This window comes from Ambystoma mexicanum, chromosome 7q (genome assembly GCF_040938575.1).
Source record: "Ambystoma mexicanum isolate Mex_15411 chromosome 7q, UKY_AmexF1_1, whole genome shotgun sequence".
In the NCBI taxonomy this organism is placed as follows: domain Eukaryota; kingdom Metazoa; phylum Chordata; class Amphibia; order Caudata; family Ambystomatidae; genus Ambystoma; species Ambystoma mexicanum.
In genome coordinates this window covers 552867942-552888140 of record NC_090941.1, presented here as the reverse complement: position 1 = coordinate 552888140, position 20199 = coordinate 552867942, and the positions used below count along the sequence as shown (strand labels likewise).

The 20199-nt window shown below is 49.6% G+C and overlaps 1 protein-coding gene across 3 annotated transcripts in view; it reads left to right on the top strand.

The window, feature by feature from the left end:
* Nucleotides 1-20199, top strand: part of DGKH (diacylglycerol kinase eta) — a 1951678-nt gene that overhangs the window by 1249704 nt on the left and 681775 nt on the right. For all 3 annotated transcript variants that reach the window (XM_069640477.1, XM_069640476.1, XM_069640478.1), the window contains one exon: nucleotides 3615-3891. In XM_069640477.1, coding sequence (XP_069496578.1) covers nucleotides 3615-3891 — 277 coding nt within the window. The remainder of the gene's footprint in view (nucleotides 1-3614; nucleotides 3892-20199) is intronic.

The following is a 20199-nucleotide window of genomic DNA, read 5'->3' as shown; positions in this document are numbered from 1 at the left end:
AGGGCAATATCTCTGGAGGGGGTCCCACACCTCCTCCACACTTATGAACACTCTCCACGACCTGGGGTTTACTATCAACCTCAAGAAGTCTCAGCTGCAGCCCACCCAGAGCCTCACCTTCCCAGGCCTCATCTGGGATACGAGCTCTGAGAAGGTCTTTTCTTCGGAGGACAAGATTACAGCCATCAAGATGGCCTCTACGTGCTTCCTTACCAGAGCAGTGACCTCGGCCTGGTGGTACCAACACTACCTGGGTATCATGGCAGCGGTCCTCCTGGCTGTGCCACACACAAGACTCAGGATGAGGAGGTTACAGCTGCACTTCGCAGCCTCATGGAATCTGGATAAGGGCTCCCAAGCAAAGCTGATCAGCATACATCCTTCTCTCTACTCGGACGTCTCATGGTGGTCCAGGAACGGCAAACTGCGACGGGCATGCTCTTCTGGCAACCGTCTCCGCAGACCACCATCACTACAGACTCCTCCCTAGAAGGCTGGGGAGCCACTATGGACAGCCACAGCGTCCATGGAGTCTGGACCCGGCAGGAGTCGCACATCAAATGGCTGAAACTCAGGGCCATCTGGCTAGCTCTCAGATATTTCCTTCCGCTCATTGGGGGCAAGACCATCCTTATCCAGACCGACAACTCCACCAACATGTACTATGTCAAAAAGCAGGGAGGTACCAGATCCCCCTCCGCCGTGCACCCTAGCGGTGAGCATGTGGGAATGGGCCCTGGAGAACAACAACTACCTCACGGCCATCCACTTCCCGGAGAAGGCCAGCTTGGAAGCGGACAGGCTCAGCAGACTGGGAGCAGACAATTACGCATGGCAATTGAACAACCAGGTGCTGCTGGAGGTCTCCAGCAGATGGGAGCACCTTCAGGTGGATCTGTTTACCTCCTGGAAGAACAGAAAATGCCAGAGTTCGCGTCTTGGCAGGGCCCCGGCTCCCTGGGCGACGCATTACAGATTCAGTGGGAAGATACAACAGCCTATGCCTTCCACCCACACCCTGTGTCCACAGGGTAATCTGCAAGATAAAGGAAGCTTGTCGCCTCAGCATCATTCTGATAGCTCTGTGGTGGCCGGCCCATATCTTGTCCCAGCAGGGGATCAGGGTCATCCTCTAAGCACCACAGAAGTTAGCCCTCGCAGCGTGGTTCCTGAGCAGGTATCCCTCAGGCACCTGAGCGTCTCTCAGGCTAACTTAGGGATCATTCAGAGCGCCAGGAGAAAGGCTACCAGGACCCAATACAAGAGTAAATGGACTAGGTTCCATCATTGGGCAGACTCTTACGTGCACACTAGATGACGTACTCTCCTTCTCGGCACACCTCGCGCACTCAGGTGGACAGATGTCGCACCTATCTGGCAGCCATAGGGGCCTACAGAAACTCGGAGGAGGAGGTTTTCTCCTCTTCCTACCCGATAGTCAAGAAACATCTGTTGGGCTTGTCCAGGCTCTATCCACCCATCAGCAGGCCACACCCTGTGTGGGACCTCAATGTGGTGTTGGGTGCCATGGCACACAGACCCTTCGAGCCATTGGTGTCTGCGGACATCAGGCTGGTCACCATTAAGACAGCTTTGCTAGTGGGACTCGCCTCTGCTCGCAGAGTCGGCAAGATCCAGGCTCTGGTGGTCTCAGAACCCTATACCACTTTCCCAAGGGATAAGGTGGTCCTGCTGACTCATCCTGCGTTCCTACCTAAGGTATCTTCCACTTTCCATATAAACGAGGAAATAGTCTTACCTTCGTTCTTCGCCGACTTCAGGGACGAGGCTCAGAGAGTCTTGCAGTGTCTGGATGTCAGGCGCGCTCTGAAATTCTATCTGGACAGGACCAAGGGCTTCCGTAAGTCGGACGCACTTGTCACCTTTGGGGGCTCCAGATCTGGGTATCAAGAATCCAAGCCTTGTATTGCACAGTGGATGGTTGCAGCCATCAAAGAGGCCTATGAGGGGCAGTACAAGACACTGGCAGCTAATACACATGCTCACGCTGTCAGAGCCAAGGCCACAGCCATTGCATTCCAGCGGCAGGTTCCATGGCAAGCCTTAAGCAGGACGGCCACCTGGAACACCCCTTCCACTTTCTGTAAGCATTACTGTTTGGACACCAGCTCTAAGTCAGACGCGGCCTTCGAACATGCTGTTCTAAAGAACTTATTTACTTAGGGAGGATTTCCTCTCCATCCTTGCGCTACATTCATAACATACTCTTAGTCCTTAGTCCCCTTTCCTCCATACGTCCCACCATCCTCCCCCCTAATAATACTGATGTCATTAGACAATGTTAAATATTGTTGATGCGTCAGTGAGGACTGAGGTGTGACGCCGGTGGACGGAGTCAGGATAACGCATGATGCCAGGGCCGCACCCCTGCACGCCTCTAAATTTAGAGGGGAAGAAGGTTGTTTCTGGTGAAAAAGGCTCTGTCTCCCGTCCTTAGCAATGGACGCACATGCAGTATGGAGGAAAGGGGACTGAGGACTAAGAGTACGTTAGTCACTACGGTGAGTAACCTATAATTACTCCACACACTGACTAAGCAGGTGAACTCGCCTCACCAATAAAAAAAACAAACAGAAAAAAAAACTCAATGCTGAACAAGGAAGTAAGAAACACCAGTTTGTTGAGTTCCATTTCACTCCAGCCCATCTGAAACAGCCTCCGATACACGAATACAGTTAATGTTGGGAGCTCGAAGGCACAATTAATTGTAGTCTACACAACCAAATCCAAACTAGTCCACTGAGCGAAATGGCACACGGACTGAGCACCAATGTGCCTGAGAGTCTATGTGTACTACGCTGCCTACAACTTTGCGCCACTCCGCAGTAAGCTAGGGTTTTTTAAGTTGACTCCTCCCTTTGAAGTGTGGAAACAAAGTTGCCAAATGTCAGGGGAGAAAACCCAAGAGGTCAGCACCTGACTGCGCTGACTGTAACTCTGCAAAACATTGTTTATGCTCTCAAGTTTATTAATAGCCTTTGCTCTGAATGTAGAACTCTCCCATTTTGAACATAGAAGATTTTGTTAAAGGTATGCCCTTTTATTTTCTTTAAATGTGTGCAGGTGTAAAAATGATATGTGAAGTTATGGCTTGAAAGCCCCACAGGTGTCTTGGAAACGTGTCCACTTGCTCGGTGGTTTGCTCGAGTGTGCTACAAATGCTTGTTCATCTGAATACTATTTTCATTAGGATGAACTGTCTGGTATTTTTGCTGATGCAATGAAAAATATAGCATTCCTCCAAATGCATGCTATATTGACACTTTGCTTGAAAAATACAGTACAGTCATATATTCCAGTCTTCATGACAGACTATTCAACATATTATTCCCATAATGTTCTCTCACATTTTGTAAATTAAAACTGTAATGGCAACACACATTTCTGTCCACAACACCAACATATGAATAGCAACTGTAGAATTTGTATCCCTAATCTGCAATAAGCTTTGAGGAAAATGTTTCAGGATTGACATAGCTATTCTCTAAGCAGCAACTTGGGTTCTTTGACTTTAGTGGGTATTGCTTTTTAAATACATATGTATCTGCTGTAGTGCAATATATATTTTGATGCCCTTGTGCTTTCTATTTCAGTGTTCAGCACTTAACGAAAAGCTAGATCTATTGCTCCAAGCTCTACACACTGAAGCACAGGCAGCTCCCATTTTGCCCCGGTCTACACCCCCCATTGTAGAGGAAGAAGTTGAGGAGTTTTCAAGCGAAGAGTCTCTGTCTGAAAACAAGGAACATTTACCAGAGAGCGTTGCCAAGTCTTCCTCCCAAAAAGTCTTCAAACCCAGGGAACAATTAATGCTCCGGGCCAACAGTTTGAAGAAAGCAGTGAGGCAAATCATTGAGCAAGCAGAAAAAGGTGCATTCATCAGCAGTATATTTCTTTTTATGTTTTTCATCTGTCCCCATTTTGTATTTTCTGATTTCAGTTTTATATATAGAAATCGCTGCAATTTCTTAATTCTTTGTTAATCGTTAATCAAATTGGATATAGTTTCAGCATTTCATTTGAAAATTCTTGACTGTTCAGTGACTTATCTGCTCTAGATCTTCTTCCTAACGTTCATGATTTTTAAGGGAATTATTTAAACTGCTAGGAGGCATTTGGCACACATGTCCACTGACCCTTAATGGCATCAAATGATTCTATTTAGGAACAGCGTCCCAATGTTAATGTTGTTTTAGTTTAATGTACTGCATATTAGGATTCTGCATATTTCTGTATCTATTGTTGCACTTTTGAGATGATCGTGATTACAAATGCCACGCTACAGTATCTGTTGGGTCGTGATATAATTATACGCAGCACTGTTAATTTAGGCACAGTTGACATCGAATCAAACCAGATTATTTCATTTTTTTAAAAGCCCTCCTTTAAGAAAGTAACAAAACAGTGGACAGTATTAAAACTCTCAAAAACGAATACTCTAACACCCAATATCAAAACCAAAAGGAAAATGTTTATTTTACATCACGCCAAGAACAAGACAACGGTTGTGTGGCTTTTAGTCCAGAAGGCAGAGCAATCCAACCTGTAGAATTGAGCTCACTAGATTGATTCCCCCCACTCAAGATTTTGGCAATATGTTTACAGGACTAATCATGTTGCTGAATTTGAGCCACTTCAACCTGCATCAGATGACATTTCTATGAGGTTACATGGAGCACATTCGCACAGGCCAAATGCGTTGAGACAAAGGCATCAACAAGTGGTTTCAGATCTGGCATGAATGGAATTGAGCCCCTGACACTTCTGGAATAATACATTCATTAACCACTGTGGCAACATGTGCTTTCAAGTTAAATCTTTCGTCAAACACGATAATATGGTTTCATGCTTCATTAAGAAGGTCAGGGAGCATGACATTACCCTGTGCCAGGTCACATAACCCCTGGCCATTTGGCAGTATTGCCTTCATCCAGTTAGCAACATTATTCATACCTCTTGAGAGGGGCTCCAGTGTCCTCATGGGGCTTTTGTGAAAGGAAACCCAGCTGTGTGGTTTATCAACCTACTAATAGCACAGCAGGCCAAGCCTCCAGATAATATCACCCAGTAGGGACAGGGCTCATCAGGGAGACGGTATCAAAGAAAGGCTCTTACAATGAGTTCCCCCAATCCCTGCCAAGTCCCAAGATGGGTAACAACCACCTGTGGTCAATGGTGTCAACAAAAGCTGCTGGGTCCAAAGGATACTTTGTGAAATACATCCTGTGTCCATTTATATCGATACATTATCCACCACACCAACTAGCGCAGACTCAGATCCATAACCAGATGTAACCCCTTCACTGTGTTACCAGTAAATTCACATCACACATGTATGCCATGGGGTCTGGCATGGATTCACTTGCTCCTGAATAGTCCCTGTCATCGGGCTGGGAATCCTCGGTAAAAGAAAAACCAGTTTTACTTTAAAACTGTATTTCGAAGGGATTGTGTCCTCCGACGTATTCCTCATCTTAGATATCTCCTTCCAGCTCTGCTGGCCTTGGAAAATTTTTCTTTCTAGAGGGCGCTGCGTGTCGACGTCCTTCGAGTCGATGTCCCTCGACAGCCGCCGTATCAACGCCGACGTCATCCTGGCTATAAAGGCTGCGCGCAGCGCCTGTTGCTCAGTTCCGTTTTTCCGCGCGTACTCAGTGCCTCGGAATACCGTTGCTCAGTTTTGTCAAGTTAAACCTATTTACCTCGAGTTATTCGATCCGTACTCGATGGCTTCTTCGTTGGAACCGACAACTCCTCGATCCGGCTTCAAAAAATGCCGAGATTGTGGGAAAAAGATGTCGCTGACTGACCCTCACAGAGTTTGTCTGTGGTGTTTGGGAGCTGAACACCATTGTTCGGAGTGCGAGGACTCTATGTCCATGACAGCTAAGGCCCTGAAGGAGCGTAGGGGGAAGCTGGAGAAAGGTAAGACTTTTAAAGCTTCTTCTTCGTCGACGAAGTCGAGACATTCGTCTCCTCGTCACCATTCGCGCTCCAGATCTCGGAGTGGGTCTCATCACTCCTCGAGATCGAAGCACTCAAAGAGGAGACGTCGAAGATCCTCTTCTCCGTCTTCCTCTGCCTCTGTTTCGCCAAAGAGAATCCCGTGCCCCACGAAACATAGTTCCCGGGCTGAATGGGAGGAATTCCGCAAAAATATGATGAGCGTCTTCGAGAAAGCGGCCTCGACCCCCTCGAAGACTGCCGAGAGCGATGCTCTGGTCGAAAGACACGAAGGTCAAAAACGCCGCGAGTCACAGTACCCGGCGAAGGAAACCTCTCAAGCGCGTCACAAGCCCTCGAGCAGGACTATGACCTCCAAACCTTCCTCGAAGGTTCCGTTGACGCCGTCGAGGTCGATGTCTTCGACGCCGTTGTCGAAGGGACCTTCGACACACGAGTCTGTCGACTCGACACCAGCTTCGACACCGGTGTCGACGCCAAGAAAAGTCACGGTTACGACACACCCAGTGTCTATCCCCAGGTCCTCGACGTCGATGGCTTCGAGATTGTTGAGTAGAATCCCCATTCTGTCGAGGTCTTCGAGGCCTCTGCCTTTGTTTTCGACGCCACGCTCGAAGCCTTCGACGTCGGCGTCGACGACATCGACGTTTTCGAGGCCGATTATGACAAGTTCGGCACCCTCGGCCTTGGAAATGGGGTTTACACCCTTTGAGTTCAGAACAATTGAGAACTATGTCCTCAATATTGGAAGAGGGTGAATTGTCTGAACAGGAAGACACATTTGAGTTGCAGGGACCTGTAGCCCCAATTAGAGAGGAATTTTCCTCTGAAGAACGCAGGTTAAAGGATCTTCATGATTCCTTACATGAGGCAAGTGGGTTAGACACCTCCCCTGAGGTGGAGTTTGCTAGGACAGACCCGGGGGAACATGCTGAAATCCCCTATAGAGCCTTAATGTCCAGGATCACAGAGTTTATGGGGTGGTATGCACCTTCACAATCTTTCCAACAAGATGTCCTCACGGATATTCTTGACAAAGGCCCACAGGAGGATCCTGTGGTGCCTTTTCATAAAGCTCTTCAGAGGAAGATCATGACAAACTGGGAAACCCCAGATGTCGTACCAGCAGTAAATAAAAAACTGTCTACAAAGTACAGGGTATCCTCTACAGACCCAGAGTTTTTGTCTAAACACCCATCCCCAGAAAGTCTGGTGGTACAGGCAGCATCCTCTACCGATGTCAAGACGGCTTATCCTACCGTCCCACAGGACAGGGACGATAAAAAATATGATGCTATGGCAAATAGTCTTTTCAGCATGTAGCATGGCGTTAAAATCTGTTAATGCTACTTGCACCCTTGCTAGATTCAGCCATACACTTTGGGAGTGTGCTTCTACAGCGGCTGGCTGCATCGCGGAGGGAGAAGAAAGGGATGCGTTCCTGAATGTTATACAGGACGGTAAAGACGCTATGTGCGAATCCCTCCAGACGGGCATTGATTCGGCTGACAGTATCAGCAGAGCAATGGCGGCAAGTACAACAACCAGGAGATTCGCTCAACCACTCTGAGGACTTCCCTCACAGGACACCTGTAGGAGGGAGGTTAACTCAACATCTGGCGGAATGGCAGGCTATCACGTCAGATGCTTGGGCATTGGAAACAGTTGCCCAAGGTTACTGCCTGCCTCTCCTACGCATACCTCAGAGTCATCCACCGGGGATCAGCTCTCAGAAAGCTCCAGATCTGCTCCTCTTGCAGGAAATTTTAGACCTGCTAGAGAAAGGTGACATAGAACCGGTACCTGTAGCGCAGAGGAACAAGGGCTGGTACTCCCCTTACTTTCTCATTCCGAAGAAAGACGGAGGACTGAGACCCATCTTGGACTTGCGAGAATTGAACAAATTCCTCAGGAAAGACAAATTCAAGATGGTCACTCTTTCTCAGATCCTCCAGGCCCTTCAGTTCCAGAACTGGTTGGTATCTCTGGACCTTCAGGACGCTTATTTCCATGTGCCTATCCATCTCAAAGACAGGAAATACCTGAGGTTCGCAATTGGCAACTCTCAATATCAATTTCGAGTGCTGCCATTTGGGCTGACCTCCGCCCCGAGGGTCTTCACCAAGTTAATGTCGGTAGTGTCGGCAAGTCTAAGGAGGGAAGGGATTCACGTCTACCCCTACGTGGACGATTGGTTGATCAGGGCTGTTTCTTCGGAACAAGCTCAGATCCAGCTAAATCACGTGTGCCACTCCCTTCACAGACTGGGCTTCTCCCTCAATTTAAAGAAGTCACAAATGATACCATCGCAGAGACTCCAGTTCATAGGAGCAATCCTGGACACTTCCCTGGGAAAAGCCTCGCCACCAGAGGTGAGGGCTCAAGATATTCTACAGATGGTTACCAAGTTCCAACATGCCCAAGGTCTCCCAGCCTTCGACTTTTTGAGGTTGCTAGGCCTCATGGCATCCTGCATTTTCCTAGTGCCAGAGGCTCGCCTTAGAATGAGATCCCTCCAGTGGGCACTGAGGACTCAGTGGTCACAATTCTCAGGGAGAATGACAGACCTTCTTCAGGTTCCCGACAGAGTAGCTCGAGACCTTCAGTGGTGGGCCTGTCAGGAGAACATTCTGAAAGGAGAACAGTTTTGGCAACCCTGGCCGGAGATAACAGTAGTCACGGATGCCTCACTCACGGGGTGGGGAGCCCACGCCAACGACTTGACCATCAGCGGTCGTTGGTCTCCATCGGAGTCCAGACTACATATCAACCTGTTAGAGCTGAGAGCCATCAGACTTGCGCTGAAGGCGTTCCTGCCAGCTGTACAAGGGAAGAACGTCCTGATAATGACGGACAACACGGTGGCCATGCATTACCTCAACAAAAGAGGAGGCGTAGGATCACTACCCCTGTGCAGAGAGGCGATGCAGCTCTGGTTTTGGGCAATCCAAGAAGGAATCTCTCTATCGGCAGTTCACCTAGCCGGAGAGAAGAACTTGACAGCGGACGCTCTGAGCAGGCAGAGCACAGTCTCCCACGAGTGGGAGCTAGCTCAGGAAGTCCTTCAAGAGATCTTCGCCCTTTGGGGAACCCCTCAGGTAGATCTGTTCGCCACCAGCCTCAACAGGAAATGCAACCTGTTCTGCTCAAGGGAATTTCCCTCGAGAGGAGCTCTGGGAGACGCGTTCATGGTGGACTGGGAGTTTCCGCTTCTGTATGCGTTCCCACCGGTCCCTGTCATTCCTCAAATGATCAGGAGGTTGAGAAGATTCCGGAGAACCATGATCCTAATTGCCCCGGATTGGGCCAGGAGAACGTGGTACCCGGACCTTCTAGACTTGTCCATCTGCCCTCCAATTCGACTTCCACTCAGAGAGAACCTACTCTCACAGAAGGGAGGTCAGGATCTCCATCCAGACATCAAAACCCTCAACCTTCACGCTTGGCTTCTGAAAGGCTGAGGTACAAGGATTGGGACCTCCCTGATGATGTTATGGAGGTGTTGCTTTCGGCAAGGAGGCCAGCAACAAAGTCTTTATACCACTGCCATTGGAACAGATTTTGCAGCTGGAGTAGAGAACAGAATATCGACCCTTTTTCATGTGGTACACCAATGGTTTTGTCCTTCCTACTATATTTGGCAAATTCAGGCCTTCAAGTTGGCACCATTAAGGGCTATCTCGCAGCGCTATCCATCTTTAAGCGCACTGTGGAAGAACCATCCTATTTCAAGTTACCCTTGGTAATACAATTTCTTAAGGGGTTAACCATTGTTTATCCCCCAAAACCATTCCAGGTTCCCCTATGGGATTTAAATTTAGTCCTAACTTTCCTGATGGGCACACCTTTCGAACCACTCCATTCTTGTTCGTTAAGATTCCTTACCCTTAAAACTGTTTTATTAATAGCACTTACATCTGCTAGAAGGGTGAGCGAATTACAAGCTTTTTCTTGTAAACCCCCTCACACTATCTTTCACAAAGACAAAGTTGTCCTGCAAGTGAAGCCTAATTTCCTCCCAAAGGTGGTTTCTGAATTCCATATCACTCAGAAGATTACCCTACCATCTTTCTATCCTCCTCCTCACCCTGGGAAAGAGGAAGAGAGGTTACACAGGCTAGACCCTAGAAGGGCTTTAAGTTTTTACATCAGTAGACTAGCCAGGATAAGACAGGCAGACCAGCTGTTTGTAGGTTACACAGGTCACAAGCTGGGGTTACCAATAACTAAGCAGACCATTTCCAGATGGATTATCCTAGCCATTCTGGAATGTTATAAATTGGCAGGAAAAGAGCCCCCTCAAAACCTTAGGGCTCATTCGACCAGAGGTATTGCAGCTTCATCGGCCCTCAAAAGAGGTGTGCAGGTTAAAGACATCTGTGCGGCCGCTACATGGTCGTCTGTCCATACCTTTACACGATTTTACAATTTGGATTCCTCCTCCAGTCAAGATGACGTCGGCGTCTATACGGCGGCTGTCGAGGGACATCGACTCGAAGGACGTCGACGCACAGCGCCCTCTAGAGAGAACATTTTTCCGAGGCCAGCAGAGCTGGAAGGAGATATCTAAGATGAGGAATACGTCGGAGGAACATCCCGTCGAAAGAACGTTAAAAGGTAAGAAGTAACTTGTTCTTCTCCTCTAAACCATCTAAACCTCTGGGTCATACTGCCCCATCCAATGACGGTCCTCTCCCCAAGCTCCACCGTGGTGGCCATCTTCAGATTTTTACCCCATGCTTCAGTGTTGGAGTCCTCAAATTGCTCTCCGATCTAATTTGGGGGTTTTTCAGATTTTTAACCAAAATAGTTATTTGACGAAGGACAGAGGCTGGCAGCGGGGATCTGCTATTGGCAAATATCTTCATCCACTGCCAGATCGTTATAGAAGTTTCGAGAGGGCCCGTCCTTGTATTTCAACATGAGTGAAGAGAAAAAGGAATGTCGAAGCCTCTTCAAAAACTGCGTGAAGAGTGGATCAAGGAACATCTTTGTGGCAGATTGGCAGCATAAATGCTTATATTGCCTGCATCTGTACCACGATGAGGAGGTATGCAAGGTGTGCCGTGGTTTCTCTAAGGAAACCAAAAAGGACTGCTACAGCATACTGTCAGCGTGGCTCAAGTCAAGCAAGGCCACCGACTCAGCCGCGGGGCAGAGTCAAGCCTCACCTAGGACTGGCCGGTCTGAGGAGCAAACTCCCTCTGGTTAGAGGTAGAGATCCTTTGAGGACCCACTTGCAGGAGTCCAAGAGAAGGCCAAGGTCTGTGACTCTATCGCCGCTGGGTTTGCTACTGATGCGGGTCCCGAGTTGGGCAAAAGGTGATCACAATCGGCCTCGATGGTGAGCCTATAATCAAAGGGATCTTCTTCAAAAGGAAGTCCAGAAACCTGGAAAAACTTGGTGTGTCCGTAGATAAGCCTACGGAGGACAGGTCCAGAGAGGACTCGTCGAAGCTGGTGAAGACTTCGAAGCATGCCAGGTCAACAGAGTCGACGACGGCACCGTCGACAAAAGCGGTAACAAGCTCATCGCTGACGAAGTCAACGACGACCGCTGCGATAACACTGAAAGAGAGTGGGTCCGCGAAGGTGGTGACGGCCACTCCATGGGTGCCCTTAACCCGAGGTGAGATGCGGCATGCGGAAGCAGCGACGAAGGCGGCGCCCACTCCGGGGTCAGCGAAGGACCCGGCGACCACACAGACCCAGTAGCCTACTGAGAAGGAGAGAGAGGCGGTCCCCCTGGTGGAGCTCCTGCGGTACGTGGACCAAGGGGCTGTCCCAGACAGATCGGAGCAAATCTACTCGAGTACCAACAAGGACAATGATCTGCAGGATGATTGCTACACGGATCACGCTGGGTCTCCTGCTCGCAAGAGGAGGCGCATCAGCCCAGACCCTACTCAGCTGGCTCCGTTCACCGCTAGACCTAGGGACGTGTTGGTGGATATAGACCCTGCACAGACTGGTCACCGAAATCCAGCAGAGGATGCCTCCAGGACCTAGGCCTTCACGAGACAAGCAGGAGCCCCAGAGGCTAAGCTCACCCAGAGAAAGAGAAAGGCCAAAGGGGGCGCTGGTCCCCACCATCGTTCGACTCCTCCACCATCACCTCATTGCAAAAACACCCCACCCAGTGCCCTGGTCCGCACACAGACATGGGCACGGACACAGCTACCACGGGCACGGATGAGGACGACGACTTCATCGCGGGCGATGGGGAAACTCTGCACTGGCACGAGCCCCGTAGGGCTTCCCCACCCAACGAAGTTGGAAGCTTTCATTCCGCCATACCACAGGCTTCAGAACTGTTTCAGTTAACCCCCGAGGAGACCAAGAAAGAAGGCTTCTTATACCAACGGCACGAGTCGAAGAAAGGCAATCATGTCTGTTCCCTTACTGCATGACATCTGGGAGTTAGGCCTGGCGCTAATGCAAAACTAGAGTACGGCCCCAACCAAGCGGGACAAGCTGGAAAAGAAGTACATGGTCCCAGATTCAGCCCCCATGTGCTTAAGGTCTGAGCCCTCGCCCGAGCCTGTGGTCTTGGCAGCAGCCAGGAAGCGCTCAGTGAACTCGTCGCTGGCAGCCATGGTACCTCCGGACATGGAGGGGAAGAAGCTGGATTCAATGGGCAAGAGAATAATGTATATGACAGTCTCTACCATCAAAGCATCTAACGCCCTCGCCATCTTGTCCCGATATGACTGGGAACTATGGTTCAAGTTGGATCCTATTCTGGACTTCCTGCCCGAAGACCAGAAGGTCGAGCACTGGAACTGTTTCAGGAAGGGGAAGTGGCCTCGGATCACGCCAGCACGGTGGCGGTGGACATCGCGGACAAAGGATTCCACCAGATGGGGAACGGGGTGTCCCTGCGTCGTCAAGGTTGGTTGAAGGCAACTAACGTCCATCTGGAGGACATTGAGACGAAGGTACTGGATCTGCCATTCGGAGTGAAAAACCTCTTCGCAAAGGCAGTAGGCAAGTCTTTGCAAGCGATAAAGACCGACACGATGACAGCACACTTCTTAGGAATTTAGCAGCAGCAACAGACGTCATCCTTTCGCTCTTCCAGTGGAAAACCCAGGAAGATCCTCCAAAGGATATAATACGCTGTCCCGACAGCCTCCACGCTCCTCCTCTCAAGAGGCGTACAGGGGTTGCTCTCAAGGAAGCACAGGACAGTGGTGGTGCCGCCCACAGGGCAGAGCTCTGACCCCCAAACAGGCCAGAACCGGCCGTGGCCTTAGGCCCCCACCGAGACACTCCGGTGGGAGGCCGGCTGGCAAAGTTTGTCGGCACATGGGAGAAGATCACCACAGACAGATGGGTGCTGGATGCTCTCGGACAGGGGCACACCTTAGAGTTGGCAGCTTGCAGGTGTCCCCGTATCCAGCCGATTCAGTGACCAGAACAACACGGAACACCGCTTCTGCTGGAGGTGCGGCCCATGTTACTGAAAGGGGCAATAGAACCCGTCCCCCAGCATCTGCGGGACTCTGGAGTATACTACAGATACTTTCTGGTTTGAAAGAAAACAGGGGGGTGGAGGCCGATCTTTGATCTTAGTCGTCTCAACAAGTTCTTGAAGTCCCAAAAGTTCTAGATGGTCACGTTGCAACACATGCTCAGCCAGCTGCAGCAAGGGGATTTTCTGACATAGTTTGATCTGGAGGACGCCTACTTACACATTCACAAGAAACACTGCAAGTTCCTACGGTTCGTAGTTCAAAGTCAGCCTTATATTTCAGGGCTACACTTTTTCGGCCTTAAATCGGCCCCCAGGGTGTTCACAAATTGCCTGGCCCCAGTAGCGGCACATCTTCATCTACAAGACATCCACTTGTACCCCTACCTGGACGACTGACTGGTGCGTCCCGCTCACGCGCTCTGGTGGGCGAACACACATCAAAGACCGTACATCTGCTTGACTGAGTTGGGGTTCTCCGTAAATGATCCAAAGTCTTGCTTGACGCCATCTCAGGACGTGCTGTTTCTAGGTGCCCGACTCAACACAGTGAGGTGTTTAGCATTGCCCTCGGAGCAGAGGGTGAGAGCCATACAGGGCAAGGTACAGCGCTTGTCGTCGGTAGTCACTGGTGGGTATGATGTCCTCCTGCATCAGCCTCATTCGCCTGTGCAGACTTCACATGAGACCTCTGCAGGAGTTCCTGGAACGCAAAGTGGATGCAGGTGTCGGCGTAATTTTGCAGACAAGAGCTCGCTCAATGAGGAGTTCGGTCAAGCGATTCCATGGTGGGGTGTACAGCCACATCTCATCCAGGGAGCTCCGTTTCAGGTTCCTTCTGACCAGGAGACTCGCCATGGATGCCTCTCTAGAGGAATGGAGAGCCCACACCTGACCGTTGCACGCCAGAAGCCTCCCTCAACTGGAGGAGAGGGACCCTCATATCAACATCCTGGAACTTCGGGCTGTATTGTGGGCCCTTAAGTCTGTTTTCCCATTGTTGAAAGGCAAGGTGGTGAGGCTCTTCATAGACCACATCGCCACCATGTTCTACTTCCGGAAACTTTGGGGGGGAACCCGCTCTTCGGCGCTTTCCAAGGAGGCCCAGGCCATTCATTAAAACATGTCCCTCATTCCGTTTCACCTAGCAGAAGCCAAGAACACCATCACGGACTCGCTCAGCAAGGAACTGTGTTCTTGCCATGAGTGGGAACTTCGCCAGGACCAGGTGGATTTTCTGTTCGGCAAATGGGGCCAACCCCAAATCGATCTTATCGCAACGGCGTTGAGCACCAAGTGGCAGTTTCGCCAGCAGGGTCCCTCAACCGAGTAGCATGGGGGACGTGTTCTTGTTCCTTTGGGAGGGCCGATTCCTGTATGCCTTCCCGCCATTCCCACTCCTCACACAACCCTGGCGTGGCTGAGGCAAATCTGGTATCCGGATTTACTATGTTTGTCAGTGGTGCTGTCCCCACACCTTCTCGCCAGTGAAGGGGGGTGGCGGTTCTGCATCAGGACCCGGATTCCCTGAACCTGGAGGCATGGCTCCTGCAACCCTAGAGTTTGGGGTTATGCTTTAACCACCGAATGTAAAGACATACTGGCCAGGGCCAGAGCCTAGTCAACGTTGAAGTGCTATGGACATAAATGGAAACGCATCTCTGTGTGGTGCCGGACTCAGAAGATTAACGCTCTGCATGTCACGGCTCAGCAACTTTTACCATACTTGCTTTCCTTGGCCAAAACGGGGCTGGTTCACGCCTCTATCAAGGTGCATCTCGCTGCCATATCCAGGTACACCAGGTCTCCGAGCAGACCTTTTCTGCGGTCTGACTCGTCACAGAGTTCCTCATGGGACTCTGCCGGACGTTCCCAGTGGTGAAGGCCCCTGGCTTGGGAGCTCAATGTTGTGCTGACTAAATCATGGGAGGGCCCTTCGAACCTATGAATGAGGCCACGCTCAAGTTTCTCTTGTGGAAGATGGCTTTCCTCGTGGCTATCACCTCAGCCAGGCCAGTCGGGGAGATAGCCTTGCTTGTCTTTCCATGCTTCGAAGGTGGTACTGCGTACACACCCAACCTTTATGACAAAGGTGATGTCGGAATTCCACCTCAACAAACCTTTGGTGTTACCCGTCTTCTTCCCGAATCTGTCATCGCCGGCGGAAAGGCCCTTGCTCATGCCTTGAAGTTCTACATGGCACGTACAAAGACATTTTGGTAAACTTCGCCAGCTGTTCGTCAACTTTGGACCTGTAAATCAAGGAAAGGCCTTGCCGAAGTCTTCCATCTCCAGGTGGCTTTTAGCCTGCATCATGCACCGTCATCGACTGGCTAGCAGGCCACTGCCAGGCCGGCCGAGAGCCCACTCCACCAGAGCCATTGCAGCAACAACAGTGTTTCTCTCTGGTGTGCCCTGCTCGACATCGGCATGGCTGCGATGTCGAGGTCCACGCACGTCTTCACAAGGTTCTACTGCGTCGACAGTCGGCCAAGTGGTGCTACGCAACCTATTTGTTAGAATTGATTCTGTTCCAGAGGTGGGAGTTTATTGCTATTGTAAAGCCTTGCCACCTTGCGTGGTTGTGTATGTGTACTGCTGTGTAATCATTCTTCATGAGCATGTGAATCCATGCCAGGCCACATGATGGAGAAGGTTTAAATTACTGTAGGGGAGGCATCGTATCACAAGTATGACACTGACACACATGCCATGGATAGATTTGTGAACCGGGTGAAGACATTTACTTCTGGCCCTGTTTTCCACCATCAGCCATCCAGCCTGGTGACGGTATGTGAAAGTACGTGCGAAGTGAGGGAGGTCAAAGAGAGGGCAGAAGGCATACTTGGGAGACCAAAGAGGATGCTGGAACAGTAGTCCAGTTTCGATAAGAAAAGAGTGGGTAATTGATGATTGGTGCTGTTGAAAAGGAGGAGGTACCTGATTTTCCTAATATTTAGGAGGTTGAGGCAAACTGCTGTTCCAGTTTTGGAGATGAAAGTAGAGAAGGGGTGAGAAAGGTCACAGATGATGCTGAGGTTTCTAGCTGAAGAAGACTAGGGGAGAATGTCAGGTGGGAACTGGATAGGCATAGGAAGAGATGAGGGGGCTTTTGGCAGGGAAGAAGAGTGTCTCTGTTTTGGAAGAGTTTAACATCAGAGAGTGCAAAGCCATCCAATATGGAATGATAGAGAGATCAGAGGAGAGATCAGGAAAAGAGATGATGATGTGGGTGCCATCTGTGAAGAGTTGGTACGAGAACCCAACGGAGGAGGTTAGTGCCCCAAGATCAGAAGTGTAGAGTGTAAAGAGGAACAGACCCAAGACAGAGCCCTGTGGAACACCAACAATAAGAAAAGTGAGTTGAGAGGTATTGTTGCTCCAGGAGACAGAGAATTGGGAGGTGCAACATAGGATTCAATCTAGACAAGGGCTTGATTGTGAATCCCAACAAGTAAGAGTATTAAGGAGATCAGAGTGATTGACAGTGTCAAAGTCAAGAGACGGGTCAAGGAGAATTAGGATAGAGGATAGGTTTGAGTTCTTAGCAGAGGCGATGAAGTTTGACACATTCATGAGAGCAGTTTCCATGGAGGGACAAGAGCGTAAACCTGCTTGTAGGGTGTATCAAAGGTTGTGGATGTCCAGGAAATTGGTAAGACGTTTGAACACAACCCTCTTGAGCACTTTAGAGTAGTACGGGAGGTGAGACACTGGGCGAAAGATAGCCAGTAGGTTTGGATCAGACCCTTGCTTTTTTAGGAGCGGGATGACCGTGGCTGTTTTAAAAACAGAGGGAAAGCAAGCAGAGTCGAAGGACAGGTTGAATAGTTCAACGAGGTGAGAGGTCACTATAGGGGTAAAAGGCTTGACTAGCTGAGGACCAAGAGGGTCTGATTGGGCACAAGAGGGGTTAGCCATCATCAATAGAGATAGCACTTCATCAATATTAGTGTGACTAAATTGGGAGATGAAGGCAGTGGATAATGGTAGAGTAGGTGGAGTGCAAAATGTAGGAGGAGGGAGTGTGCAGAACACCAGGAGAGAGTCTCTAATTTTGGTAATTTTTGCAGGAAAGTATTCAGCTAGGTTATTGGCTGTTAGAGTGGAGTTGATAGTCGTAGACTTAGGAGGAGTGAGTTTAGGGTGCCCTGTAGCTGGCGAGGATGGTTGGAGTGAGAGTCAATGAGGGTTAGGCTCAATCCCTTTTAGCGCTATCAAGAGTGGACTTGGAAGAGTTCAGGGTAGAGTGGTAGTGTTGCAGGTCCTCATGCGAGAGGGTAGGCCTCCATTTGTGCAGCAGCCGGCGCATGCTTGTTCGAAGAGAGCGTATGATTGGGGTGACCTATGGTTGAGGATGCTGAGACTTGAAGGTGAAAGTAAGCAGTGGGACATGAGGGGAGTGAATCATGTAGTAGGGATTGGAAACTGGAGAAGGCAGTGTTGATGGAAGAGGTATCGGGTGTGAAGGAAGAGCGTGAGAACTAGGGTGGCGATAAAGGGGTATGGCTGAAGGTTTACATTTCATTTTAGTAATAGGTGAAGCAAGTGGTGAGGAAAGGTTGAGGGTGGAAAGGAGATGGTGGTAGAAACAATTGAGTGATCAGATCTGAATGGTGTGGCAGTAGTATTAGTGGTGGCTGAGAGAGCGGTGGCGAAGAATAAGAGATCTATTCCTGTGTGGGTAGGTAGGTAGGTTATGGATGGAGTGGAGAGCCTGGTCACTAAGAAAAGACTGAAATTCAGATTTCTGAGAAGTGGTTTGAGAGGGAAGGTTAAAGTCACCTAAGAGAATGAGGTGATGTTTAGTGGAAAGAGAATCAAGGAGTTGGTCAATTGTTATCAAAGAATGGTCTAGTGGGACCAGGAGGCTGATAGATGGAGATGGTGTGAACCGAGTGAGGCAGAGCAATAGTAGAGATGGTGAATTATTTTTGTTGTTTTCAACCCTTTAATGGGCACACTTGGGTAAGACATGGCACAAATACAGTGTTATAACATTGTTGACAGAAGAGTCGGACAGATGACATTTACATTCAGGCAGTATCAGATACAGCATGGGAATACAAGGGTATAACTTTGGGAGGAATACATCAATCTATTTCAAGGGGGGGCCGGGCATTTCAGGAATATGGATTACGTGTGCTGTGTGGCAACAGGTGTGCCAGGTGTTGGACTTGTACGCAGGTGATACGTCTTGAGTGGAGACCATATGTAAATGGGACGGGATTGGGGTGATTGCATATGTGACCATTGGTCTTCCATGTCATTCGCCCACACTACATCCTTTAGCCAGTGCTCTTTGTTGGGGGAATGTTGACTAGTCCATCGCAGTAAGATACAGTGTTTAGCCAAAAGGAGACAGCCATACAAATTTACACACGTTAGCCAAAGAGGGGTAGGATATATGAAACTGGCACAGGATCATCAATTTTACCGATCATTTCAAACAATAATGAACATGCATCATTCCAGAATGGCGCAAGTAGGGGACAATCCTATATCATATGAAAATACCTGGTGTTGGGGGAACAGACAGCGTGGGCATGCTTTGGTACCTTCCTTGGAGAACAGTTGAAGCCGACCTGGGCAGTAGTGATACCGGTGCAACACCTTTACCTCCATCAGTCTGAATTGGAAGTTATATGACACCATGTTGGTTCACACATATCGAACCTGAGGTCCTCACTCAGTTCTAATTGGAGGTCCGCAGACCTTTTGGATTGTGCGTTGTAATGTGGTGCGACAGTGAGCCTGGATCATGCGGTATAGTGATGAAACCTTTGTCTGTGGTTGTCGCCTGGAGTCACCATGTATCCCAGTAAAGCATCATTTTCGGGTATGACTGGGAAGCAGTCCCACAGTCTCTTACAAGCTTTGCGTAGGGCAGCGTATTGCAGCCACTGCGAGGACTTGCCACAAGCCAGTTCCGTAACATCAGAGGCCTGTATGAAGTTACCCTCCAGGAACAATGACCCCAATGTATTAAATCCCAGTTGTTTCCAACCCCTACAGGAGCCGGGATCCACCCACGGCAGGGAGGAAACGTATTATCAAAGGGCAAAGGTCACATGGAATGGAGCTGCAACGGCCATCTCGCTCCCGGTTCTATGCCAAGCCAATGCTGTGATGCTGGCAGGGTCAAAGCTGCAATCGTCCACAACCCTCCTGGGGAGTATCTGAGACCAGAGATCACTGTCCCCGGCCGAGAGTCTCTCGAGCTGTACATGTGGGGGAGAGGGTCTTCCACGAACCAGAAAACCGAAAACTGTGCCTGTGCAGCCAACCAATATATCCGGAAATTAGGTGCAGCGAAACCTCCCGTCAAATGGTTGTTGACATTTCCCATTTCAATCGCACTGCAGCGGAGAGCCATACTTGGGATGTCTTGGATAATAGTCGCCAAGTGCTTCTGTGGGTCGCGAACGTACAGTAACGCTTTGTCCGCGTATAATGAGATTATTTGTGGGTCTCCCACAATTCTGACCCCCGGGTCCCTGTGTCCAAGTCATATCTTGTCTGCCAGAGGTTCGATGACTAGCAAATATCAGGGGGCAGAAGGGGCACCCCTATCGAGTACCTATGCCTATAGTGAACTGCGGAGAGAGCAGGCCATTTGTATTGATCCTGGCCACCAGTGATGCATAGAGCATCCAGGAATCCGTGGCCAAAGCCGCATCCCGATAACACTGCGTACATGAACCACCAGGACACAGAGTCAAATGCCTTTTGAATATCCA